A 22,221-nucleotide genomic window follows, 5' to 3' on the forward strand; every position below is an offset into this window, starting at 1 on the left:
TGATTAGACATTATAGAATATATAATGAATTAAATTGGGTTTTGAAAGTTTAGTTTGTGGATGTTTTGAGAAGGAAAGAGTTATTGAAGAGTGATGGTGGGTGGGAATAGTAAAGAAAAGAGGAAGATATGATGAGATGGTGCGTCTTAGAAAATAGTAATGGAGGTGAGTGCAGAGAAAAAGCTGAAGAAGCCATCTCTGTGACCGAATCTATCACGTGGCGCACCACTCGAGGCTCTTCTCCACTTCTCACCACCTCACCATATTTACCACCGTTACTTTTCTTTTCTATTTTTTAATACCATCGCACACCTTGCTTTTTATACTATCATTTTTTTTATTTCTAAACATTTTTTCCAAAATATATGTAAGTATCACTATCTCAACTACAAACAACAATATTTCAATAAAAAAACTCCAACAAATACCGGATCAGAGGTTTTCAAATTAGATCACAACTCTGATTATTTCGCTCACCACAATTATAAAACCAAATTCAAATTTTACTTAAATTAATTGAATTTATTTTTGTAGAATACGAATTGGTTTTAAAATTTGTGGAGAGAAGAAGTATAACTAAGGAAAATTTCATTTTACAACTTCTAGTAATTTACCGTGCTCGATTTCAAAGCACGTAGATCCACTTCTTCCGGCGACAAAAAAAATAAGTTCCTCTGCATACTTTAAATTCTAAGATTTAATTTTTAATAAATAAATGAATAAATTATCAATTTCATTCTTAAAGTATCTTATCTCCCTTTAATATTTAAATTAACATAAAAATTTAAGTAATATCTTACATGTTAAGTCAATGTAGTCCAATGTAAAATTTGACAACCAATTTAGTACTACTTTTAAGATAAATAGATTATTTTAGAGACAACATAAAAGATACGGAAAATAGTTAAAAGACCCATTTTATAACAACTTACATCCAAATTATCTAAATTAACTCTCAAGATTTCATTCTTTCTAAGAAATTAACTATTTTACTACCCTTTAAAAAATATGGTATCGATCTTCCAAAACCAAAAGCAAACCAACCTTGAAAAAACTTTAGGAGAGAACTTCATTTTAACAACGAAAATTGACGATATCATTCCCAGTTCCTCGCTAGTAACAAGCATACAAGTGAATTTTATGGTGACTCAGCTTGAACCATTCTCTTGAAGGAAAAAATTGTTCAGAGCCTGGCGTAGGCAACCAAAATGAATTTGAATGCATATTCAAGCACTGTTAAAATGCAAAAACCTTTGGACTAGTTGAGCCATTCCTCGATTCATATGCGCAGACTCGGTTGTCACACAGTCATTCCTACTGTTTACTGCAGAGCACCAATCGAGTCTGAATAGAAGAAAAGAAAACATGGCATAATTACATCAGATTGTTGCAAACAACAGATCAGGTTTGCATTAGAATATAATTACGAAGTTTATTCCTTCCCACCGCATAATTTTAATGATAACAAGTCCACCGATAATTTAGTAAGAGCGGAGTAACATGCATATAAAACTATGCACAGGTCCATAGAATATAATTATAGGAAAAATAATAAAACTATCCTAAGCCACATATAACAACAAGGTTCGGATCTCTCTATCAGAATTGGTGTTTCGTTGCTCAGCCAAAGAGTAAAAGGAATGGCTATCGAGCTCAAGCCTTTTTATATACCCTCCTGTACCTAGCTCAAACACCAACCATAACAGCATCAGCATGCGCCGGTACACAGTTTTAATCCATTACTAGGTGGCATTCTAGGCATGTACCTGCATCAACGACTCTCACATCAAATTGTCATAAACTCCATGGCTGGTTCCACAGCAAAATCACTCAAGAAATTCTTAATGCAGAATCATCTTCCATTCTCCATACATAGCCTGGCATGTCCAATCTTGGCCCAGAAACAGTCCTGTATATGTATAGCTTCTCAACAGGACTACTATCCGGCCTCGAATCTGGAGGTCCTCTTTCATCAATGACTTCAACATTAAGCATCGGCATTTTCTGACCCAGCAGTTTACATGCTCCGTAACTCACCAAGCAAGAGGACATCCAAAGGGATCGCATTGTCTCCAGCTTTGCAGCATTGGCTAAAAGGGCTTTGTCACCAAAGGGGCAGTCCCTGATCTCCAGCTTCCTAAGGTTGTCACACCCAGACAGCACATGATGGAGTCCCAAATCGCTATCTCCAGCAAAAGCCACAGAAAGCATCTCAAGCTTCTTACCATAAGTCCCAATATACTCAAAAACGCGGTCAGTAAGAAGCCCAGAAAGGGAAAGGCGACGAAGATCCTTGCAATGCTCTACAATAGCTCCAAAACCAGCATCCAGAGGATCATGGGTAAGATAGTCTGGAACTTGAGGCTCAATAATACACAGTCTAAAACGAGTCATATTAGGTCTGTTCCTGGCAATTGTAAGCAAGGCCGCGTTAGACATTTGACGACAAAAATATAGAACTGACTGGAGCTTGGAACAGCCTTCAGACACAGAAACAAGGCCCTGCTCTGTCAATGCTACATTTGGTTCTAACCCAAATGGGTCAGACGGAAACACCCTCAACTCCCTCAGATCCTTACATGACGCAGCAATCACTTCAAGGCCAGCATCTTCTATGTAATCCAACACCTATTCCACAAATACCTTCAGATCATCAGCATAAGAATTTACAGCAATACTTTGCAACAGTGAACAAAGATGCAAACACAAACATGCAATATGAATGGAAATACTGTATGAAACAGACTTACCCATAACCGTTGTAAATTCTCACACTGACTAACAAGCTTGGTAAGATCAGGACTTTGAATAGTTGCATAACTCATGTTTAGTGATGTCAGGTTGGAGCAGATAGGATAAACAGCTGGAAGGTAGGAGGGGAGCACGTCCCAAAATCCAGACAAGCTTTTCAATTGACGGCATCCAGAAAATGCTTCGGCCAGGTTCGAAAAGACTTCCGGCCGCATCTCAGTCGTGTAGGCTCCTGTGCCTAACTCAGCCAATTGAGGAGCTCCACGAAGAAGGTTGGCCAGCCTGTCTAGGGGCACAGCACGATTGAGGCGGAGAGTCTGCAGATTGGGACACCTACTAACCAGACGCTCTAAGGCAGACAAATTCACCTCATTGCCTAAGCAAGAAATGTTAAGGGAAACCAAGGATGTGTACGAATCGGGAAAATGGCTAAGCCAGTGCCCACAAATGTCATCCACTTCACTCTCCCGTAACTCCAACTCCCTCAAATTCCTACAATTTATTACCACACAATGGATTTATCAAAACTATGTTAAAAAAGAAGGAATCACACCGAACCAAAATTACAACACAACAGTCATTGTCATCAACAATACTGACATAAAAAAAAACAACATAAACTCCTAAAAAATATATTAAAAGCCCTAAAAGTTAAATTTTATGAAGAAGTCCTTAGAGTTTCCAAATATTGTCCAGTAGGATCCTTACTTAATTTTTTTAATACTACAAAGAAAAAGTAATCTAACCAATCTCATCCACATTTAATCAGAAATTCAGTTCACAATCTAAAACGGAGAAACAAAAGAATAAGTTGCGAAACCTGCAATGGGCGGCAATGGCAGCAAGTCCATCAGTGGTGAAACCCTCACAAGAGGTGAGCACCAGCACTCCGAAGTTCTTGAACGATTTCGCGATAAGCTCCAAGCATTCATCAGTGACGACCATCCTCTTGAGCCTGATCTCCTGGAGCCAAGGGTAGGCAGCAGCCATGGCCTTGATCCAAGGGCCGACATAAGCGCCCCAACCCTCGGGGACCAAATTGAAGTCTGCGAAGTGCGGCTTGCCCTTGATAGTAATGGATCTCACTTTGGGGAAGCGGTTGACGACGGCGGCCGGAGAGACAGCATAGCAGTTGCCGACGAAGACTCTCCGGCGGCACCAGCGGTCGATCTCGTACCAGGACTTGCAGACGAGGGAGATCGAACCACGGTCCTTGTCGCACTCGATGAAGGAGAACACATGCTCCAGCACCTCCTCGGGGAAGGAGTAGGCTACTCTGGGCCGCATGTCCAACGGAATATAACCCAAAACGCTATAGTTCCGGAAGGAAGATGAACAACAATAACAATATTCTGAATAGGAGTATTAGGAGCAGCGTAGCGTCTAGATCTGAGACGCCATTGGAATAGGGAGGTTGTGTTGTGGAGTTGTTGTAGTTGGCAGAGACAAAGAGAGAAGAGAGAGAGAAATAGAGAGTGAGGGTGAGGGAGAGGAGGATAAGGAGTTTGTGTTGTACCGGTAGAGGTTAGAAAGTAACTAGGGTTAAATAGGTGGTGTGGAGAGGAGGTTTGCGAAGAGTGTAGGATCAGGTATTGTGGAAGGGACACGTGGATATGAGTGAGTTGGAGTCGTTGGATGGGCGGGTTTGATGATGATCTTATCCATTGAGACGAGACGCGAGTCCGGGTGATTTGATGAGGTGTTATCATGCCTACCGTAATGGATGTGGAAGGGAATCTCATGATTCCCGTTGCATGGCTTCATCTCCAGAGATGGTGATGGATGGATGCACCCGGGACCACATTTTCACCATCACATTAATTCACTTCTAAATTATTTATATCTTTTCTTTTTTTTAATATTATATTCGCCTGCAACTCTACACTCTTTTCCATGCCCTCCCATTCAAATTCTACATCATTCAAATCTTTTTTTCTCAAATTACAAAGTTCCCAAAATACTAATACCTTTCCAATGCTTAAATAACCCTATCAATATCAATGTTGTTTATTTCATAAAAAAAAATTCAATTAGTAATTTACAATTTGATCGTTGAGATAAAAATTCAAATTTATGAAAAGATCTATAAAGAAAATCTAGTTCTTAAATAACAATGCCTCATCTGTTACACAACAACCAACAAGAAAAGATAAAGCAATGAGAAAATGTGATTCCTGCCTTCCGGGACCAATTTCTCATGTTCAGATAAATCAGCAAGAAAGGAAAAGAATCTTGAGGGAACTTATAAGTTCTAACCAAATCCTTCCCTTGTAAACAACCAATAAACTTAAAAGAATACTTCACTAATTAAACAATAAATGTATCTTTTTGTTTTAATGCAATTACTTATTTCATTATCTACGTATAACAATACAAAAATTAATGTTATTTTTTTTTTTCAATCCAATCCAAAACATGTCTGAGGTGAAGTTCCGGAAATCGTGACATCACAGCCGTCCAATCATTCTTCTAGCACTGAGATGTTTGTTTATGTTGACAGTAAAACAGTATTTTTTACAATTAATTACCGTGGGAGAACAACTTAAGTGGTGAACAGTATCGTGAATTGAGTTCGGAATTTTTAATTTAATTTGATCTGACGACGTTACATCATTCGTTTTATTTGACTTTATTTTGGAAAGAAGTGTTTGGGAAAATTGAGTTTAGGGAAGAGAAGTGTGAGTTACATGGAAGTGATTAATGAGAGAAGTGGGCAATGTGGCCCACTTTTTAATGAGGGTAGCATCTATTCTAATGATCGATTCCATTATTTATCTTATCATGGTACAAGTATGAAGTATGATATGAATGAGCCAGCTATCATACAAGTGTTCCTGTTCCTCTTCAAATCTTAAAATCTACTTCCATCAATTTAAGTCTCCTATGTTTCCATAATTATTGCTCTCCTTAACCAACAAAATAAATGCAACATATTCATACTAATTCAACTTTTATCTTCCATAAAAACAATAATTTAACTCTTCCAAAAAAAAAAATTGTTTCATTTTCAATATATTTTAATTAACAACATTTCAAACTTTTTTTAAGTTTAATAGCATGACATTAGTGCAACAGTATTAACATAAACAGTGATAACAACAAGTAATTCTCTGAAAGATCTTGAATTTGCCAGGTACTGATAACCATCATCCAGCCACAAGTTTAGCAAGCCAATAATTGATTAGCATTGAGAAATAAATTATAAATTATGATTTGAGGGAAAAAAATGATGTGGAAATCAGAATAAGTTTTTCAATTACTATTAAAAAACATAAAGGAACACGAAAATTAAGACAAAAGATCAAACGCACATGACTCCCTTCAGCTAATGTAGGATTGCACTGAATGACAATATACACTGTCTTTTTGCTATAAATTATTATTTTTTCTTACGAAAGTTAGTAAATCTTTAGTTTAAAATCTATAAATAATGAACATTTTTGTTTCTATTATGCACAATTATAAAACGCTGGTCAACAAAATAAATTCGTTTGTAGTTTGTTTTTAATATTTATAAAAAAAACATCCTTGACCATTAAATTTATCGGTCTATTTAAAAAATTATTAAAAATAGACATTTAAAATTAAAATAATTTTAAAGGAAAGGACTAGTGTTTTGGAAATATCAGGATCTCGATAAAAGGTTGTGTTTGGCAATTCAATCAGATTTAAAATTTAAGAAACTTATTTAAATAAAAATTCAGTTAATATAAATTATTTTGATACATAGTGTTTACTCATTTGTCATCATACCACTGTATAAGAAAAAAAAATATTTTATAATTATTTTTAATTACTTAATTTTATTATTTGATAAAATACATAATTATATAATATCTCCTTTTTTTATAATAAAAAGTTTATAACAAAAAGAAGGAGTAATTGAAAACTGTATTATACAATTTATTTATTTCCTTTCAATAGATCTCTTTCCTTTCTCCAAACAAGTGAGAAAATAATTGAATGAAATAAGATATCTTCACTTCTCATTGATTCACTAATAATTTGTCTTTTTCATTTATATTATAAAGGCAGCAGCAGCAGTGCTAAAGATAGTACTCGCTCTTAATGGCAAATAACTCATGAAGCTCCATCAATAGGGTGGCGTGAGGAAGTTAAAATACATTATACACAACAGATATGAGAACCCCAACGTTGTAAATACAGCTGTATGTTATACCTGTATTCAAAGACATAAATAAATACACAAAATTATCTCAATTTTAATGTGTTTATTATCATATTTATTTATTCAAAATTATTATAATACTTAGAAGTTCCTCGGAAATCATTACACTAATCTCTCCTTTTCGATTTTCGTCCAATAATTTGAATAAAACAATGTAGAGGGGCTGAGTTGTCTTGCACGGGTCATTACTTTTTCTATCGGGAAGATATCGTAATTAAGATTTAAAGACGCATTAATTAATTCAGATTATTAATGTGTTTAATATTAAGCCCACGCACGGTTCTCCGGGAATCTCTCTATCATTGGACTTTGTTCAAAACCATATATTATATTACTACTTCATACAAATTTTTTGAAAACTAAAATCTCAAAACATTTATAATAATAAATAATAAATACAATTGAAAGAGGTCTAAAGTCTAACTCAATTACTTGGTACCAAAAATAATATAATAATAGTGTCTTAAATTTGAGACTTCGAATTTATGATCCTGCACGTAAAGTGGCATACCCACCCAAGTTCGATTTGAAGATAAATAAATGCTAAGACAGCTGAAGAATTAAAAGTAAAACAAATACATAACTTTATCATGTTTTTTATATTCTAAGTTTTATTTTTCACGTATAATAAACTATATTAGGTTTTTTGGTTATAAAAAAGGAAAAGAGAATCCATGGAAAAAGATCAAAAATATTTTATGTATGGATGAAATCACAGAATGAGAAAGGTTTGGTTGAGTTTGGTTTGGTTAGATTGAGAGGAAATAGTAGTTGAAGAAGAATTGAGTGTTGTAACCTGTAACCTGGTGAATCCTATTAAGATCCATCACTCTATGACAGAATCTATTTAACTATGATGCCTCATAATTCACAACTCATTCACTAGGCTTAATTACTTGATGTTGATGTATACACAACTTTCCTCCCCCATTCCCATTACACACATACAAAATAACTCTTTTAATCATTTTTTTTCTAAAATCTAACATTTCAATTTTAATATATTTTTTATTATTTATTATATTTTTAATGCCCCACTATTAAGTTTAGTAAAAGGTAAATGCATACTTATAACTCATTTTTTTAGAAATTTATTTTAAGCTATAAGTTGGAAGTATTGAATTCACATAAATGTTTTATCATTCTTCCATCTACATCATTTTTTCATTTTTTTTTAAACACCCAGTGCAAACACCTCTTTCACAAGGTATTTTTTACCCAATACTAAAACTTTACAAGAGATGTTAGCCTTTATTATCCATCCAAGAAAGAATAATATATACATATATTTAAAATTATAAACATGATCCATAACACCCAAAATATATTGAATTTATAAGACATATATAATAATTATGTATGTTACCAAATTTATTAATTAGAATTTATAAGTTCCTTCTAAACTGATATCCAAACCTGCACTATTACTTTTTATTGTACTAACTACAATTATAACAACTATAAAAAAATAAAATATGATATATATATATATAACTTTTAAACACTTAACTAAATTTTATTTTTTTTATTTTTTTATTTCAAACTTTTTCATCTTATATTCATACAAAAATCCCCTATTACATACACAGTATTAACCTAATAATTCTCTAAGTGTTGGCCATTAGGTTGTGCTTAATTCACAGTTGATCGTATTCTTAAGCATTATCTTGGATGTAACTTTATTTTAATTTTTGAAAACTGATAATTAAATATTGATGTAATTCTCTCTTCGTGGTTCGATCGCACTGTTTTTCAACTGTTCTTCTACTACTTCCTTAGTTTCGGCTCTCGATCTCCTCGTAAACATCGAATGGGTACCTGCAGAAGGCATTCCAACACTCAAGTCAGCAAAAAGGTTCAACACTCGTTTGTTAGAGTACTGTAGATAATTACGTATTTGTTTCTTGGAATGTGCGTTATTTATATTACCTGTGTTGGACTTTCCTTATTGGGTCAGGTTAAGGTTGGACCATGTTTAGGGCTTAATTACCTAGTTCATAAGCACAAATTAACTTTGCTGACTTTAATTAAGCGTTATTGGACTTGAGCTATCGGTCAGCCCGACGAAGGTGTGTCTCCACTGCATTCGATCGGCCCAACGTTGGGACCCGAGGTATTATATCAGTCGTGCAACCCTCACTGATATACTTTCTAATTAAGTTTAGAATAAAATATGTTTTTATAAAATATTGAATAAAAAATTTAGAATTGTAGATAGAAAAGACACAACATGTGATGAAACAGATATGATAAAAATTATACAGCTTAAATTTAAATTCAATTATTATTATATAAACATAAAATAAAATAATATGTATATGTTGTATATAATATTATTATAAAAAAATCATTAAATAAAATTAATTTTAAAAATCAGAATAATTAGTTACTATTTAACTAAATTAGACTATTTTATAAACTAAAAAAAATTATTGGTATTTAAAGTAGTTTCTATTATTAATAAAAAATTATAAAATAATTTTTAAATTGGTATATAATTATTAGCTACTAAAGTTTTAACTACTTACTATTTTATATTTTAAACTAGACTCTATTAGTCTTTTATAAACTAATTTATAATGTAAGATATTACACGGGTGCATAAAAGGTTAAAAATGGCGACTATTTTAATCGTAAAACGACAACTTTTTAGTCGCCTTTGATCAGCATGTAGTTTTATGTCTCAAAGCAAAGAAGAAAATTATTTAACTCCCTTCTTATATTCAAACAAAGAGGGTAGTTATGGTAAAAGTCGCCCTTATTAACCATTGAAGCATTTAAGAAGACGACCATTTGCCTTAGTCGCCCTTATAAGCCATTGCGAAGTATCTAAGAAGGCGGCTATGGTAAATAGCAGCCCTTGTAGATGGTAATTCTCATCTAAATTGATCTGTTCAATTATAACCCAATCAGATAAGTACATAAAGAACTATATTACAAAATAAGGTTCGCATAAATTAGTGTTAAAATACATATATGTTAAAGAATTAATAGAAAGTAAAAAATAATATTCATAAACAATGAATTAGACACATTAAAGAGAGTAGACAAATATACTTTAAATACCTTAAGGTGTATCAAAATGAGTTTTTCTTTGCATTTACACTTCCCCCCATTGAACAAGCACTGAAATAATAAGATTTCATGTTAGAACACATAACATTACATAATGTATGAGTAATAAATTTGTGAATGTAATATAATTATAATGATTTGATACATCTCTAATTTACAGTAGGAAACATGATGCAAAATTTCAGAATTTTATGACAAATGAAAGTAGTGGAACTAAAACCTTAAAATACATGAAAAATACCTAAAAATAAACAAGATTTTTTGTCGTCGTTTTACAACAAAACGCTTCATGTAAGAAGGCGGCTATGAGGTCAAGTCGCCCTCTTAGAAGAAAGTGTTTCGTCTAAGAGGACAACTTTACCTCATAGTCACTTTCTTACACGAAGTGCTATAAGAAGACAACTTTACCACATAACTGTCTTCTTAGAAAAAAATATTTTTAAAAAAGTCATAGCAGTTTGAAGGATAACGTCTGACCGTAAAAACACCTTAAATGTAGTGTCGAAATAAGTCTTTTTTGCATTAGTGTTAATTAGTAACTAAAACTTTGGTAACTAATTTAAATATCAATTTATAAATCATTTTATAATTTTTTATTAATAATAAAAACCACTTTAGATACCAATAAATTTTTAGTCTCTAAAATAATACTTAATTTAATTAATACAGTGACTAATTAACTTTAATCTTTAATTTTTATTTAATGATTTTTTTCATATATTTATAAATTTTTTTTCAAATAAAAAAGTTATAACTATAAATTTTGTCTTAATGATAGTTAAACTTTTCTAATGATGAATTGTAGTCACTGTATTTTCAACAGCACTTGACGATATTTTATGTTAATTTAGAATATTCCTTTAATGATAGGTAAATGTCATTGAAAGGAGATATGCATCTACAATTGAAGTCATAACCATAATCATCCTCATATGCGATTTGTTAATATTAAAGTTTTATTTTATCTCCACCTTAAACACATGCCAGACTTTAATTCATACACCACAATTGATAAAATAATTATCCAAGGTCATTTTGAATTAATATATAACTCAGGTATTATCAAATTATTCATAACTGGAAATTATCTATTATCATAAAACATATAAAAAAAACTAAATAAATTAAAATTGTCAACTATACTAAAACATATAAAAAAACTCATTGTTAATAAGTTGAATTAATCACTTTGGAATGTAAAAATCATTCTAATATGTCAATTATTCTAAAGTGTTATAAAATTCAACAAAATATTTTGCCAAAGTGATGATGATGTAGTTGAGGCTTCAGATACATTCATGAAAAACTGTAACATATAATAACTTACGCTCCTATAGAATCATTAATTAAAAATAAATTTTAGATAAAAAAATTATTAATTTCTATATTAACTAAATTAGATATTATTTTATGGACTAAAAAAGTTATTAGTATTTAAATTAGTTTGTATTATTGATAAATAGTTTCTAAATTGGTATCTAATTAACTACATAAGTTTTAGCTATCAATTATTTAGATTCTAAAGTGAGTATCTAAAACCTTGATACCTAATTAGATATTAATTTAAAAATTATTTATCAATAATAAAAACTAATTTAGATACTAATAATTTTTTTAATCTCTAGAATAATATTTAATTCTGTTAATATAGTAACTAATTATTTTTTGTCTTTAAAATTGATTTCTATTTAATAATGTTACATACATTAGTTTATAAACTATTTTATCAATCAACTAGTTAATAATAAATAATAGTGAATTATCTAATCCCAAACTCTTTCAACTTTGATTTATTTAACACCATATTTCTTTTTAAATAAAAATATATAAATTATTTTTTATTTGACTTAATAAAACTATTTGATAGGGATTGGAGAATAAAATAAAAGTGTTTTATTAAAAGAAAATAAATTTAAGCGGATAAGAAAAATTTTAAGAGTGAGTTGAATTCTATCTTAAAAACTTTAACTTAAGTCATTTAGAGTATAGATAGGAGTTAGTTTTCCTCCCTTTTTATTATACATTTGTTCATTAATTTTCTGAGACTTGAAAGAAATATTAGAGGTTGGAAATTCACTAACAAATGTGTGATTTGGGAAACAAAGATATTGAAAACACGCTTAAGAGTATACTTTTATTTTAAAGATTATGATCTCATTTAAATGTGATTGCATACTAAATTTGGAAAAGTGACATTCATAAGAAAAAATGGTTAATGCATATGCATTGAAAAATAATTATTACAAAAAATTTAAATGAATGCTTATAACTTATTTATTAAAATTTGCACTTACTAGTAGAAAGTTGGAACGAAATAGGTTTTACTTCTATAATCAGAGTTGGTGATGCATCTTTGCATTTCAACTTTTGTTGTTAATTTGATGAATTGAGAGTACAAAAATTCATATATCTCATGTTTCAAAACATATTTTTCAAAAAATTAAACAATTCAATTTTTGAGAGGTCAAAGAACCTCAAACCTCCGGCAATTCATTTAGCTTAAAAAACTAATAAAAATAATATCAATTTAAAAAATAACAAACGCCACAGTTATAAATGTTTGAAGTTATTACTCTCACGGTCTTTCACAACACACAACGTATAGTTAACACTGAAGGGCTACTAGGATATCCTGGTCTTGCTACTTGTGAAGGTATTTTTCGTGAGAGTATGGAGAAATTTATTGGAACTTTCTCTGGGTTTCTTGAAGTTCAAATGACTTTGATTGCTGAGTTTTATAGAGTTATCCATGCTATGGAAGAAACTCAAAAGATGAGGCTTACTAATGTTTGGCTGGAATGTGATTCTGCTTTGATTTGTGTTGTGTTTACTGCTATGCCTAATGTTCCTTGAATGCTTTGTAATCGATGACATACATGTCTTAATTACTATGAGAAAATCAAGTTTAGTGTTACTCATATTTTTCGTGAAGGAAATGTGTGTGTTGATAAGTTGACTAATTTAGGATTTATTCATAGAGAACCTTTTCATTGGTATAATAGGCTACTATCTAGTCTATTCCCAAAATCTTTTATGAATAGATATAGTCTACCTATGTATTGTTTTTGTTAACATATGTGTTTTGGTCTAGTCTCCCATATTTTGATTTTTTCTTTTTTTTTAATAATATTTTTTCCATGTATTGACAAATGATTGTTGTTATTTGAGGTGTCAGCCTAGCTGAGATGTCAAATTGCATACTGATGCTTAACATAAAAGCTTTTATTTAAAAAATGTAAAATGATAAAATTTGAAGTGGGCAAAGAAGATGAGAAAAACAGAAAAGAAAACAGTAAAAAAATAACAAAAAAAATGCAATGTCTAAAACTTCTTTCTACACCAATTCTTCTTGATGAACTGGTATAGAAAATCTTCTTTTACATTGACTAAACCAATAACTCACGTAAGATATATAAAAGGACAATGATGTACATACACATTTTATTTAAAAAAAAACACCTATTATACACAGTTTGTGTTTGTCTCTATCTCTCTTGTCTTATCACAATGTGTATCTTATAAATCTATCACATTTTTCTTTTCTTTTTTCTTTTTTCCAAGTGTAGTCAAGATTTCATCAATATTTTCTTTTACTTGTTTCTTTCTTCTAAATGCAGTCAAGATTTCATCAATATTCTAAGCGTCGTACGTCCATCATCAATTTATAAACCATTGGTGTAGAATATTGTTCAAGTATTTATAAATATGATTGTGAGAAAAAAAAAATTAGTCTAACTTGATTGGTTCTTGGCATTGGCACGGTGCCGTGTGAAGGTACCAGAGCTCTAGGGTTCCGACAATGTGATTGAACAAAACGCACAGAAACAAATTTAGCAAATTAAGCAACGTGGGGATTTCAGAGACCTAAAAGTTAGGGTATAAGGATTTCATAAGATGCCAAAATTTCAACACAATTTGACTTTCTGAAACCAAACCCTATCCCAGACAACTAATTAGGTGCTCCCCGAGACAATTTTTTCGTTACAAAATTAAATATAATACTTTAATAATTCACCATTATGTTTAATTTGAAAATCATAAACTTTAACTACTTTTAGCTTTCAATTTAGTTTACCCCAAAAGTTAGAATCTTGGCACGTAGAAAAAGTAGGTTTACGTGAGTGAAGGGCCTTTCCATGAGTGGATTGGTATCTACCTATCTAATCAAGTTCATGATTAGTGATTAGTGATTAGTGATTAGTGATTAGTGAAAGTTTAATAATCCATATCTCATTTTCTCTTGCTTCCTTTTGTTTGTTTTGCATACGTATAGGTATAAATATATTAGAAGTGAAAGATAAAGATTTTGCATATGGTGAGCATGCCATGAAACAGGAGCTGCAGCTAACTTTTGTTGACCTAAAAACACAGCGAATAGGAGAAGCTGTATTCAAACAATGCATAGCCTGTGAATGTGATAGAAGTGCAGATCGAATATCATATTGAGTTCAACTTTAGGAAAATCCTTACAAAATTAGCTATCATTGACTGCTTCTTAATCATTTCACTGGAAAATTACTAAGCTTAAAGTCACAAAAGAGATAAGAGGGGTTTGAGGTTAGTACCATCATTTTCCCTTTCTTCTTTTACTTTACTGCCACAATCATTTACAAAACAACCATCACATTTTGAATTTTTTTTTTATTTGGATTAAATATGTTGTTTGTTTTATATTATAATATAAAAATAATTAGAATAAAAATCATTTTTAGTTTTATTAAAAAATTGTTAATTTATTTAAAATTTATTATTGTTTTGATTTTAAATTGATATCAACTTTAACTACTTTCAATTTTCAATGTGTATTGATGAAGTAGAATCTCCAATTGAAACAATTCCAAATAAAAAAATATATTTCAATCATTTTTATTATAAGTACAAAATACTATATTTAGATACTCAAGTTTAAATTAATAACAAAAACAAATTTCGTTTATTAAAGGAAAAAAATCAAATTTAATCCTTTTTATTTTTACTAACACACAATACAACTTAATCATATATTATCTTTATTATGTACTTCTAATTTAAAAATTAGAATTGTTTTAATTAATAACTTTCAACTACCAACATTTAATTATTAACCAAATTTTTGGCTTTTCATTATCTCTTCAACCACTTTCACTTCAAATACCCTTCCTAATCTTAAAAAATATTTTTTTAATCTAGTTATTCTTGTATTTATTCTCAATAAATAATCATTGTAAATTTTGGTTCTAAAAGCTTCTTCAGCGGCGGCCAAAGACTATCTAATTTGAAAAAGCAATGTACTTTCAAAATAATACATAGTTCTTTCTCTGAGTAAACTTTGTTTTTAGGTATGAGAATTATGACTAGGAAATTCACCAAAATTTATCTTTTTGAAAGGTCGTGAGGGATGAAAGCTAAATTGATTGAAGCTATATATGTTTTCAAGTAATCAAAATTTCAAAGAGGAATAATTTGACTTCAAATTTGGAACCAGGATACCCAGGTTGATAAACAAAAATGACTATAGAATAAATAAAGATTTTGAGTAAACGAATATTCGATAATGTTAAAAGCAACGAACTTATGCAGAAGAACTTTTAACAGAAAGAAGATGAAAAAAAAATTATAAATTAAAATTAATTTATACACAAGTTAATATCACTACTAGAAAATTATTAAATAAAAATTAATTTAAAAGAATAAAATAAATTAGTTGTTATATTGACTAAATTAGATACTATTTTAGAGACTAAAAAGTTATTGGTTTCTAAATTAGTTTATATTATTAATAAATAGTTTTTAAATTGGTAATTAATTAGTTACCAAGGTTTTAACTACCAAGTATTTAAATTCTAAATTTGGTAGCAAAAACTTTGGTAGCTAATTAGATATCAATCTAGAAATTATTTATCCATAAATAGAAACTAATAATCTTTTTAGTCTCTAAAATAATACATAATTTTGCCAGTATAACAACTAATTATTTTTTGTCTCTAAAATTGGTTTCTATTTAACAATTTTCTTATAGTATATAAATATATATATATATACCATATTTAAATATTATTTCAATTTTTTTTAAAATATAAAACATTCTTATTATTATTAAAAATTAATGTTTAGAAATATTAAAAGTAAATATATGGTTTCCAATTAATTTTTTTAATTCTCGAAAAACATATTTATGATTATGAATAAAAAATAATATTTAAAAATTAAATAAATATATGATTGTCAATAAAATTATTTCATATATATATATATGATTATAAATTTCAAGTAGATGCATTATAAATCATGCATGTATTCTATTTGCAACTTAGGGGAAGGTGTAAAACGACGGTTATGGTAATAATCGTCGTTTATATGTGAAATTAACACGATAGTTAAATAGTCGTCGTCTATGTCTGAAGAGAATAGATTACGTGTTAAAACACAAGAATCTGGGAGCCATTGTTTTAATACTAAAATAACCGTTGTTTTATATCCTGCATAGGCTCAACATAGATGGTGCCAAAAAACGACGGTTATTACCATAACCGCCGTTTTTTTTGAGAATTTTTTTAGTTTATTCTGTTTAATGCTATTTCCCATCTAAATTGATATGTTCAATTAAAACACAGTCATCCAGATACATAAATTCATAGAATCAAATTATATATATATTGATAAAAATGTATTACAAACACTAATAATATATTCATATCTATCTATCTAATTCCTATACTATTGATTAATTACCCTAAAGTTATAGAAATTAAGGAAATATGTGACCTAAGCATGTCTCACGGACAAAGGCTATGGACTCTCATCCATAAAGAACAACATTACAGAATAAAGTTAGCATTAATTAGTGTTAACACTAAAAAAAATGTATATTGTGGTGGTTACTTTCGTACAAACTGACGTTTATAACCGCCACAATATACGCGTGTGGCGGTAAACCCTAAACCCTGAATCCCAAACCGTCATAGAACTGGTCGCCACAAAGTTTAATGTGACAGTTTTACGCATACTTGCCGCAACACCCGCCAGTTTAACACTATGTTTAAAGTGGTGGTTTTTATATGTAAGTAGTGTTAGGTATAACTGTCACAATTTAATTTATTGAGAAGATTCTGACGCCATTATATAAGGTATAATGTAGCGTTTTTAACTAACGTAATTTTAATTCTTAATAAATAAAATTTAACCACCACTTTTTTATAATTTTGTTTTTACAATTAACCTAAACATAATATATTTTCATAAAAAAATAAAATAATGTATAAAGTTATAATCATCCATTCATTTCATTACAAATTAAAGGACACATAATATTGTTCAGAAGTTGATACATAATTGAAAATTAAAACACATAAAAAGATCATACATCACTAATCAATTTTAAAATTAAAACACATAATTGTTCAAAAGTTCATTCATCCCTAATCAGTTTTGCTTCTAGCACTTGATCCTATTATTTGATTAGGTGATGGAGCACCACTTCCATTATCTGATGCTTGAAATAAATAATTTAAAGTTAATTAATTTAAATATTTATAATTATAAAATAAAAGACACCAATAAATATATAAATATATTAATACCTCAATGATGGATGCATAAACCAAATTAGGTGTCATTACAGCAAAATGTTCCGGAACATCTTTTCTTGAAGCAATATATGCAAGCAAAATGTTGATTTGATTTTTCACAGTTGCAAGCTCAATTTCCATTTGAGTTACCTTGCCCTCCATATTTGATGAAGTTGAACTAGAGGAAGCATAGTTCATACCACTTAGCCTTGTTGTGGATTCTTTGAAAGCAAGGTTGGGACAAGCTCCATATGACACCAACTAGACCTTCTAGAGATATATCTGAACCACATTTTGGATTTGTCAACATTAGTTCATCAGTTTTTTCCTGGATAAATTTGAAAATAATAACAAACAACAACATATACTTGTAATAATATATTATGACAATAGTAAACATAATCAAGCACTAAACCCCTTTTCATTAAGCATTTCAGAACTAGGAATAAGTCATTTGAACCCTCTAAACCCCAAGACTTATCAAGTCCTAAAGAATGTCATATGTGACATGATCACATTGTTTTCATAACCATTTTACCACTCAGGTGCTGCTGAGATTATACTAGGTTGTTGGAAAACTGATCCCACAATTCAGAAATATCTATCAAATGGTTGAACTCTCAACTACAACATAGATTCCAAACAACATGAGCATTTGCATGTAATCAAGATGCTTACTCAGGAGGAAGATTTGATGTATGCAGGGTTATGATCAAGATATGTATGCAAGCATTCCAACATATCATTATGATCAATACATCATCATCAAAGCAGTCCAAATTCTTACCCTAATTTCCAACGCCTCATCATTCACATATGTGCCATTTTTTCTCTTATGTGTGATCTTCCACAACTCGTCCAATATTCTTACCAGTCTCAATTTTTTATATGTTCAACAATAATAATATAAGTATAATGTGGCAGAAATTATAATATATTAAAATAAGGAACACAATATAAGTAAATAAATACCAAATTATTTCTTCTCCTTGACAGAGACATAGCACCACCATTGTGCGGAATAATTTGTCTCTTCCTTATATCTCTATTTCTATTACACGTGTTCTACAAAGTGAAAATGAAATAAGTTTTGTGTAAACTTAAAGTAAGCTTATTAACAATAAAAATAATAGAGTTTACCATTGTAGAAGGCCTTAAACGATAATCAACAAAAACAACCCATTGTTCCATGTTTAATCCAGCTGAAACATTCTTGATGAGGTCACTTCTGCTTATAAGTGGGTGATAAAATTCATTTCAAAGCTTGCATCTGTATTCCCTCCACAGTTTCCCAATTTTAAACATAACATCTCTTTTAACCAAATCTTCATTTACCTTGAAACAAAATCGAGACTTAAAAAAAAGAAAAGAAGTTAGTCAAAATGTATTGAATAAATTAAAGTTATTTTAATGTAAGTTTTATTACCTTTAGTTCACTCTCATACATTGTATCCTTGTAAGTATCTAGCAAAGTTAACCACTTTTCAAAACTAATAGGAAACAATACATGATTTTCTACTAGTTATCCACAAACTCTAACAAGTAGACCAAATGCTTCTTCAATAGGTTGAAACTGTCATCATAGTTCACCACCACACGTAATATGTTAGGTAAGTTATGAGCATTCCTAACCTTCACCTGTAGTTTTTGACTAACTCCTTCCCCATATATAAAAATCCAAATACATTATTTCATGTGCAATGAAACTTATTACATGTAAAGAAAAAAAAGAAAAAGATTTTACCTATAGCATCAACACACCAATAGTGGTTTGACTGCCTTGATTTTCTTGGTTGCACTATTTCAGGTTCAATCTCACAATTTGGCTGTGCTGGTGCAGATTCAAAAGTTGCAGGAAGTACAAATTCAGATGATTCAGGATTTTCAGATTCAGTCTCTGTGGTTGTGGAATTTGTGAAGCTTGTGATTGTGGAACTCGTGAAGTTTGTGGTTGTGAGGTTTGTTGATGAATAAATTGAGAAGCTTGTGGTAGTGGAGATTCAAATGGACTTGAAGAAGTAGTTCTTGTTTGGTCTTGTGTAGTAGAAGGCGTAGCATTAATGTTTACATAGTTGGCCACATATTTGTCTAAACCAACAACTGACTTAAGCAAGTTCTTGATCCTTTTAGGTTTAGGCTTATGTGCACATAAAAAATGAAGTAATCAACAACATAATTAAAATTTGAAGATATATTAAAAGTGAAGATATATTAAAAGCTTCATACATGCACATAGTAGATGAATGAACATATTAATAGTGCAGCTAAACCAAGGTTATTATTACTCTGACATTGAGTCATTTTCATGAAGTTCATCATCATTGTTGTCCTCATTTAATAATTCATCATTTTCATCCTCCCTAAATAATGCCAATTGGCCAGAGTTGCTGAAAAATTAATTTAAGTCTTGTTGTGGACACGGTTCTACTTCACAGACTTCACAATCTCCTTCTCCCATATCATACAAGTCTTGTGGTTTCAAATGGACAACAATTGACCATTCCTTATTTACCTCATCATCTATATAATATACCATTTCAGCTTGTGAAGCTTAAATGTATGGATCATGCTCCTCACGATCTCCCGTGTGAATTAACCTTGAAAAATTAATACAAGTGAAACCCCAAGGATCCTTCCTCAACCCAGTCCCTTGTGGTGTCAACCCATTTACATTTGAAAAAGGTAACCTTAAAATGACCATAGTAATTAAGCTCAATTATGTCTTCTAATTTTTCATAATATGTCAAATCTGCTTGTCTAATGTTTTGATCTGCACCATTTGCAACACATGATGTTGAAGAAGTTAAGAACACTCCACAATTTTGGGTTTTTAAGTCATGTTCTTGACTTTCAGTTCTAAATTTGAAACCCTTTACATTAAAGGTAGAAATTCTTCTAGCATGTGTTGTTGGACCTTGAGCTAGATACTTAGGATCATTTGCAACTGTACTCGAAATGTTTGGGTTATTTATCTACAAAATAATGATTGTTGTGATTAAATCTTTGAAATTGAAATTTCTAACTTGTAAAAACATATTGTACCTACCCTTTGAGGAAACCAATTCATGAAATCCTTATTGACAATCTTTTCTAGCTCTCTATTTGGAATTCTTCTCCCTTTAGACCTTCTTCGTAAATGTTGTCTGAATTCCCTAAGAAAAAAATTGAAACCAATATATTACTAATAATTCCACAAAGGACAACTTTTCAATATAATTAGATTTATATTGAGTGTTAATACTCACTCAATGTAAGGTTAAACTTGAGGGCAATTAAATAATACATATCGATGTGCTTGCGTTCTCTCAATAATTGACATCTCAAAAGTTGAAGCAACACTTACAACTCTACCAATTGGTGAAAATAGGGTATTCAATTATGAAATATTCGTTTTAGAAGAGTCATCCACACGTGAAGGTCTATTAGTTCTTATCTCCATCCTTTCCATATATTGAGAGCAAAAGGTCATAACCTCTTCAACTAGGTATCCTTCAGCAATAAAACCTTCAGGTCATGCCTTGTTTTGAACATACGATTTTAAGTGCCCCAAATACCTATAAAATGCTTTCGCAATTAGAATAATCAAACTTTGAACTTAAAAAAAAGTACAAAAGTTTGCAGGAAATTTACCTTTCTATGGGATACATCCAACTGTAATGTACTGGTCCTCCGAGCTTTGCCTCACCAGCTAGGTGACATGTTAAATGAACCATGATTGTAAAAAAGGTAGGAGGAAATAACATTTCCAAGTGGCAAAGAGTTTGAATCATGCGAGACTCAAGTTTATTAAGATCAAATTGACTTAAACTTTTCCCACATAATTGTCAAAAAATGAACATATTTCTACTACCACTACAGTCACATTGTTTGGTAGAAAATTACGTATGGCAATAGGTAGTAATTGTTCCATAAGAATATGACAATCATGACTCTTAAGTCCAAAAATCTTTCCACCTTTCAAATCTACACATCTTGCAATATTACTTGAGTATCCATCTGACATTTTAGCATTTTTCAACGTTTGCAAAAAAGTTTTTTTCTTTGTTTTTTACAATGAAAATACTCTTGGTCGAAATCTTCCTTTATCATCTGGCCAAAGCTCTTTCCTTATACCCATTTCTTTAAGAACCTTTCAGGCTTTGAGATTATCTTTGGACTTCTTAGGATCATTAAGTAATGTATACAAAACATTGTCACAAAATTTTTTCTCAATATGCATCACATCTAGACAATGGCATAACAAGTTGGTCCGCCAATAAGGAAGTTAAAAAAATATACTTCTCTTTCTCCATCGCTCTGGTCCAACTTGAACAACATTCTTTCCACAAGCCCTCTTACTTGTATCTATAGGGTCTAATGGTTTTCCAAATGTAACATTCACACCCTCAACTTGATTCCATATGTCTGACCCTAGCAAAGGTTCTGGTGAATCCCTTAGTTCATTTGTTCCATTAAAAAGATGATGGTTCAATCTGAATCTACGCTCTTTATTTAAAAATCTATGATGTCCCATAAAGCAGAATTTGACCCTGTACAACTAAGAATAGTCAAATGTTTGCACACCATCAAACCATAACTCCTTCAATTCGCTTATGAGTGGTTTTAAGTAAACATCAATGTCATTTCCTACCATTTGTTTTTCAGGAATTATCATGAAGA

At 30.5% G+C, this 22,221-nt stretch overlaps 1 protein-coding gene across 2 annotated transcripts; it reads right to left on the reverse strand.

Annotated features, from left to right (window-relative positions):
* Positions 1–1,045: 1,045 nt before the first annotated feature.
* Positions 1,046–4,272, reverse strand: LOC137829644 (protein TRANSPORT INHIBITOR RESPONSE 1-like). Of its 2 annotated transcripts, XR_011084055.1 has the most exons (4): positions 3,572–4,272; positions 2,751–3,243; positions 1,767–2,628; positions 1,046–1,344 (listed from the first exon to the last, which is right to left on the reverse strand). XR_011084055.1 is itself a non-coding variant. In XM_068636492.1 (3 exons), the coding sequence occupies exons 1-3, from the start codon at positions 4,036–4,038 to the stop codon at positions 1,831–1,833; spliced, it is 1,758 nt and encodes a 585-aa protein (XP_068492593.1). In that variant the 5' UTR covers positions 4,039–4,272; the 3' UTR covers positions 1,385–1,830. The 2 variants fall into 2 exon arrangements, 1 of the variants encoding a protein (XP_068492593.1); XM_068636492.1 differs by lacking the exon at positions 1,046–1,344 and having other exon boundaries at positions 1,385–2,628.
* Positions 4,273–22,221: the final 17,949 nt, after the last annotated feature.

Source organism: Phaseolus vulgaris, chromosome 7 (genome assembly GCF_000499845.2).
Source record: "Phaseolus vulgaris cultivar G19833 chromosome 7, P. vulgaris v2.0, whole genome shotgun sequence".
In the NCBI taxonomy this organism is placed as follows: Eukaryota; Viridiplantae; Streptophyta; class Magnoliopsida; order Fabales; family Fabaceae; genus Phaseolus; species Phaseolus vulgaris.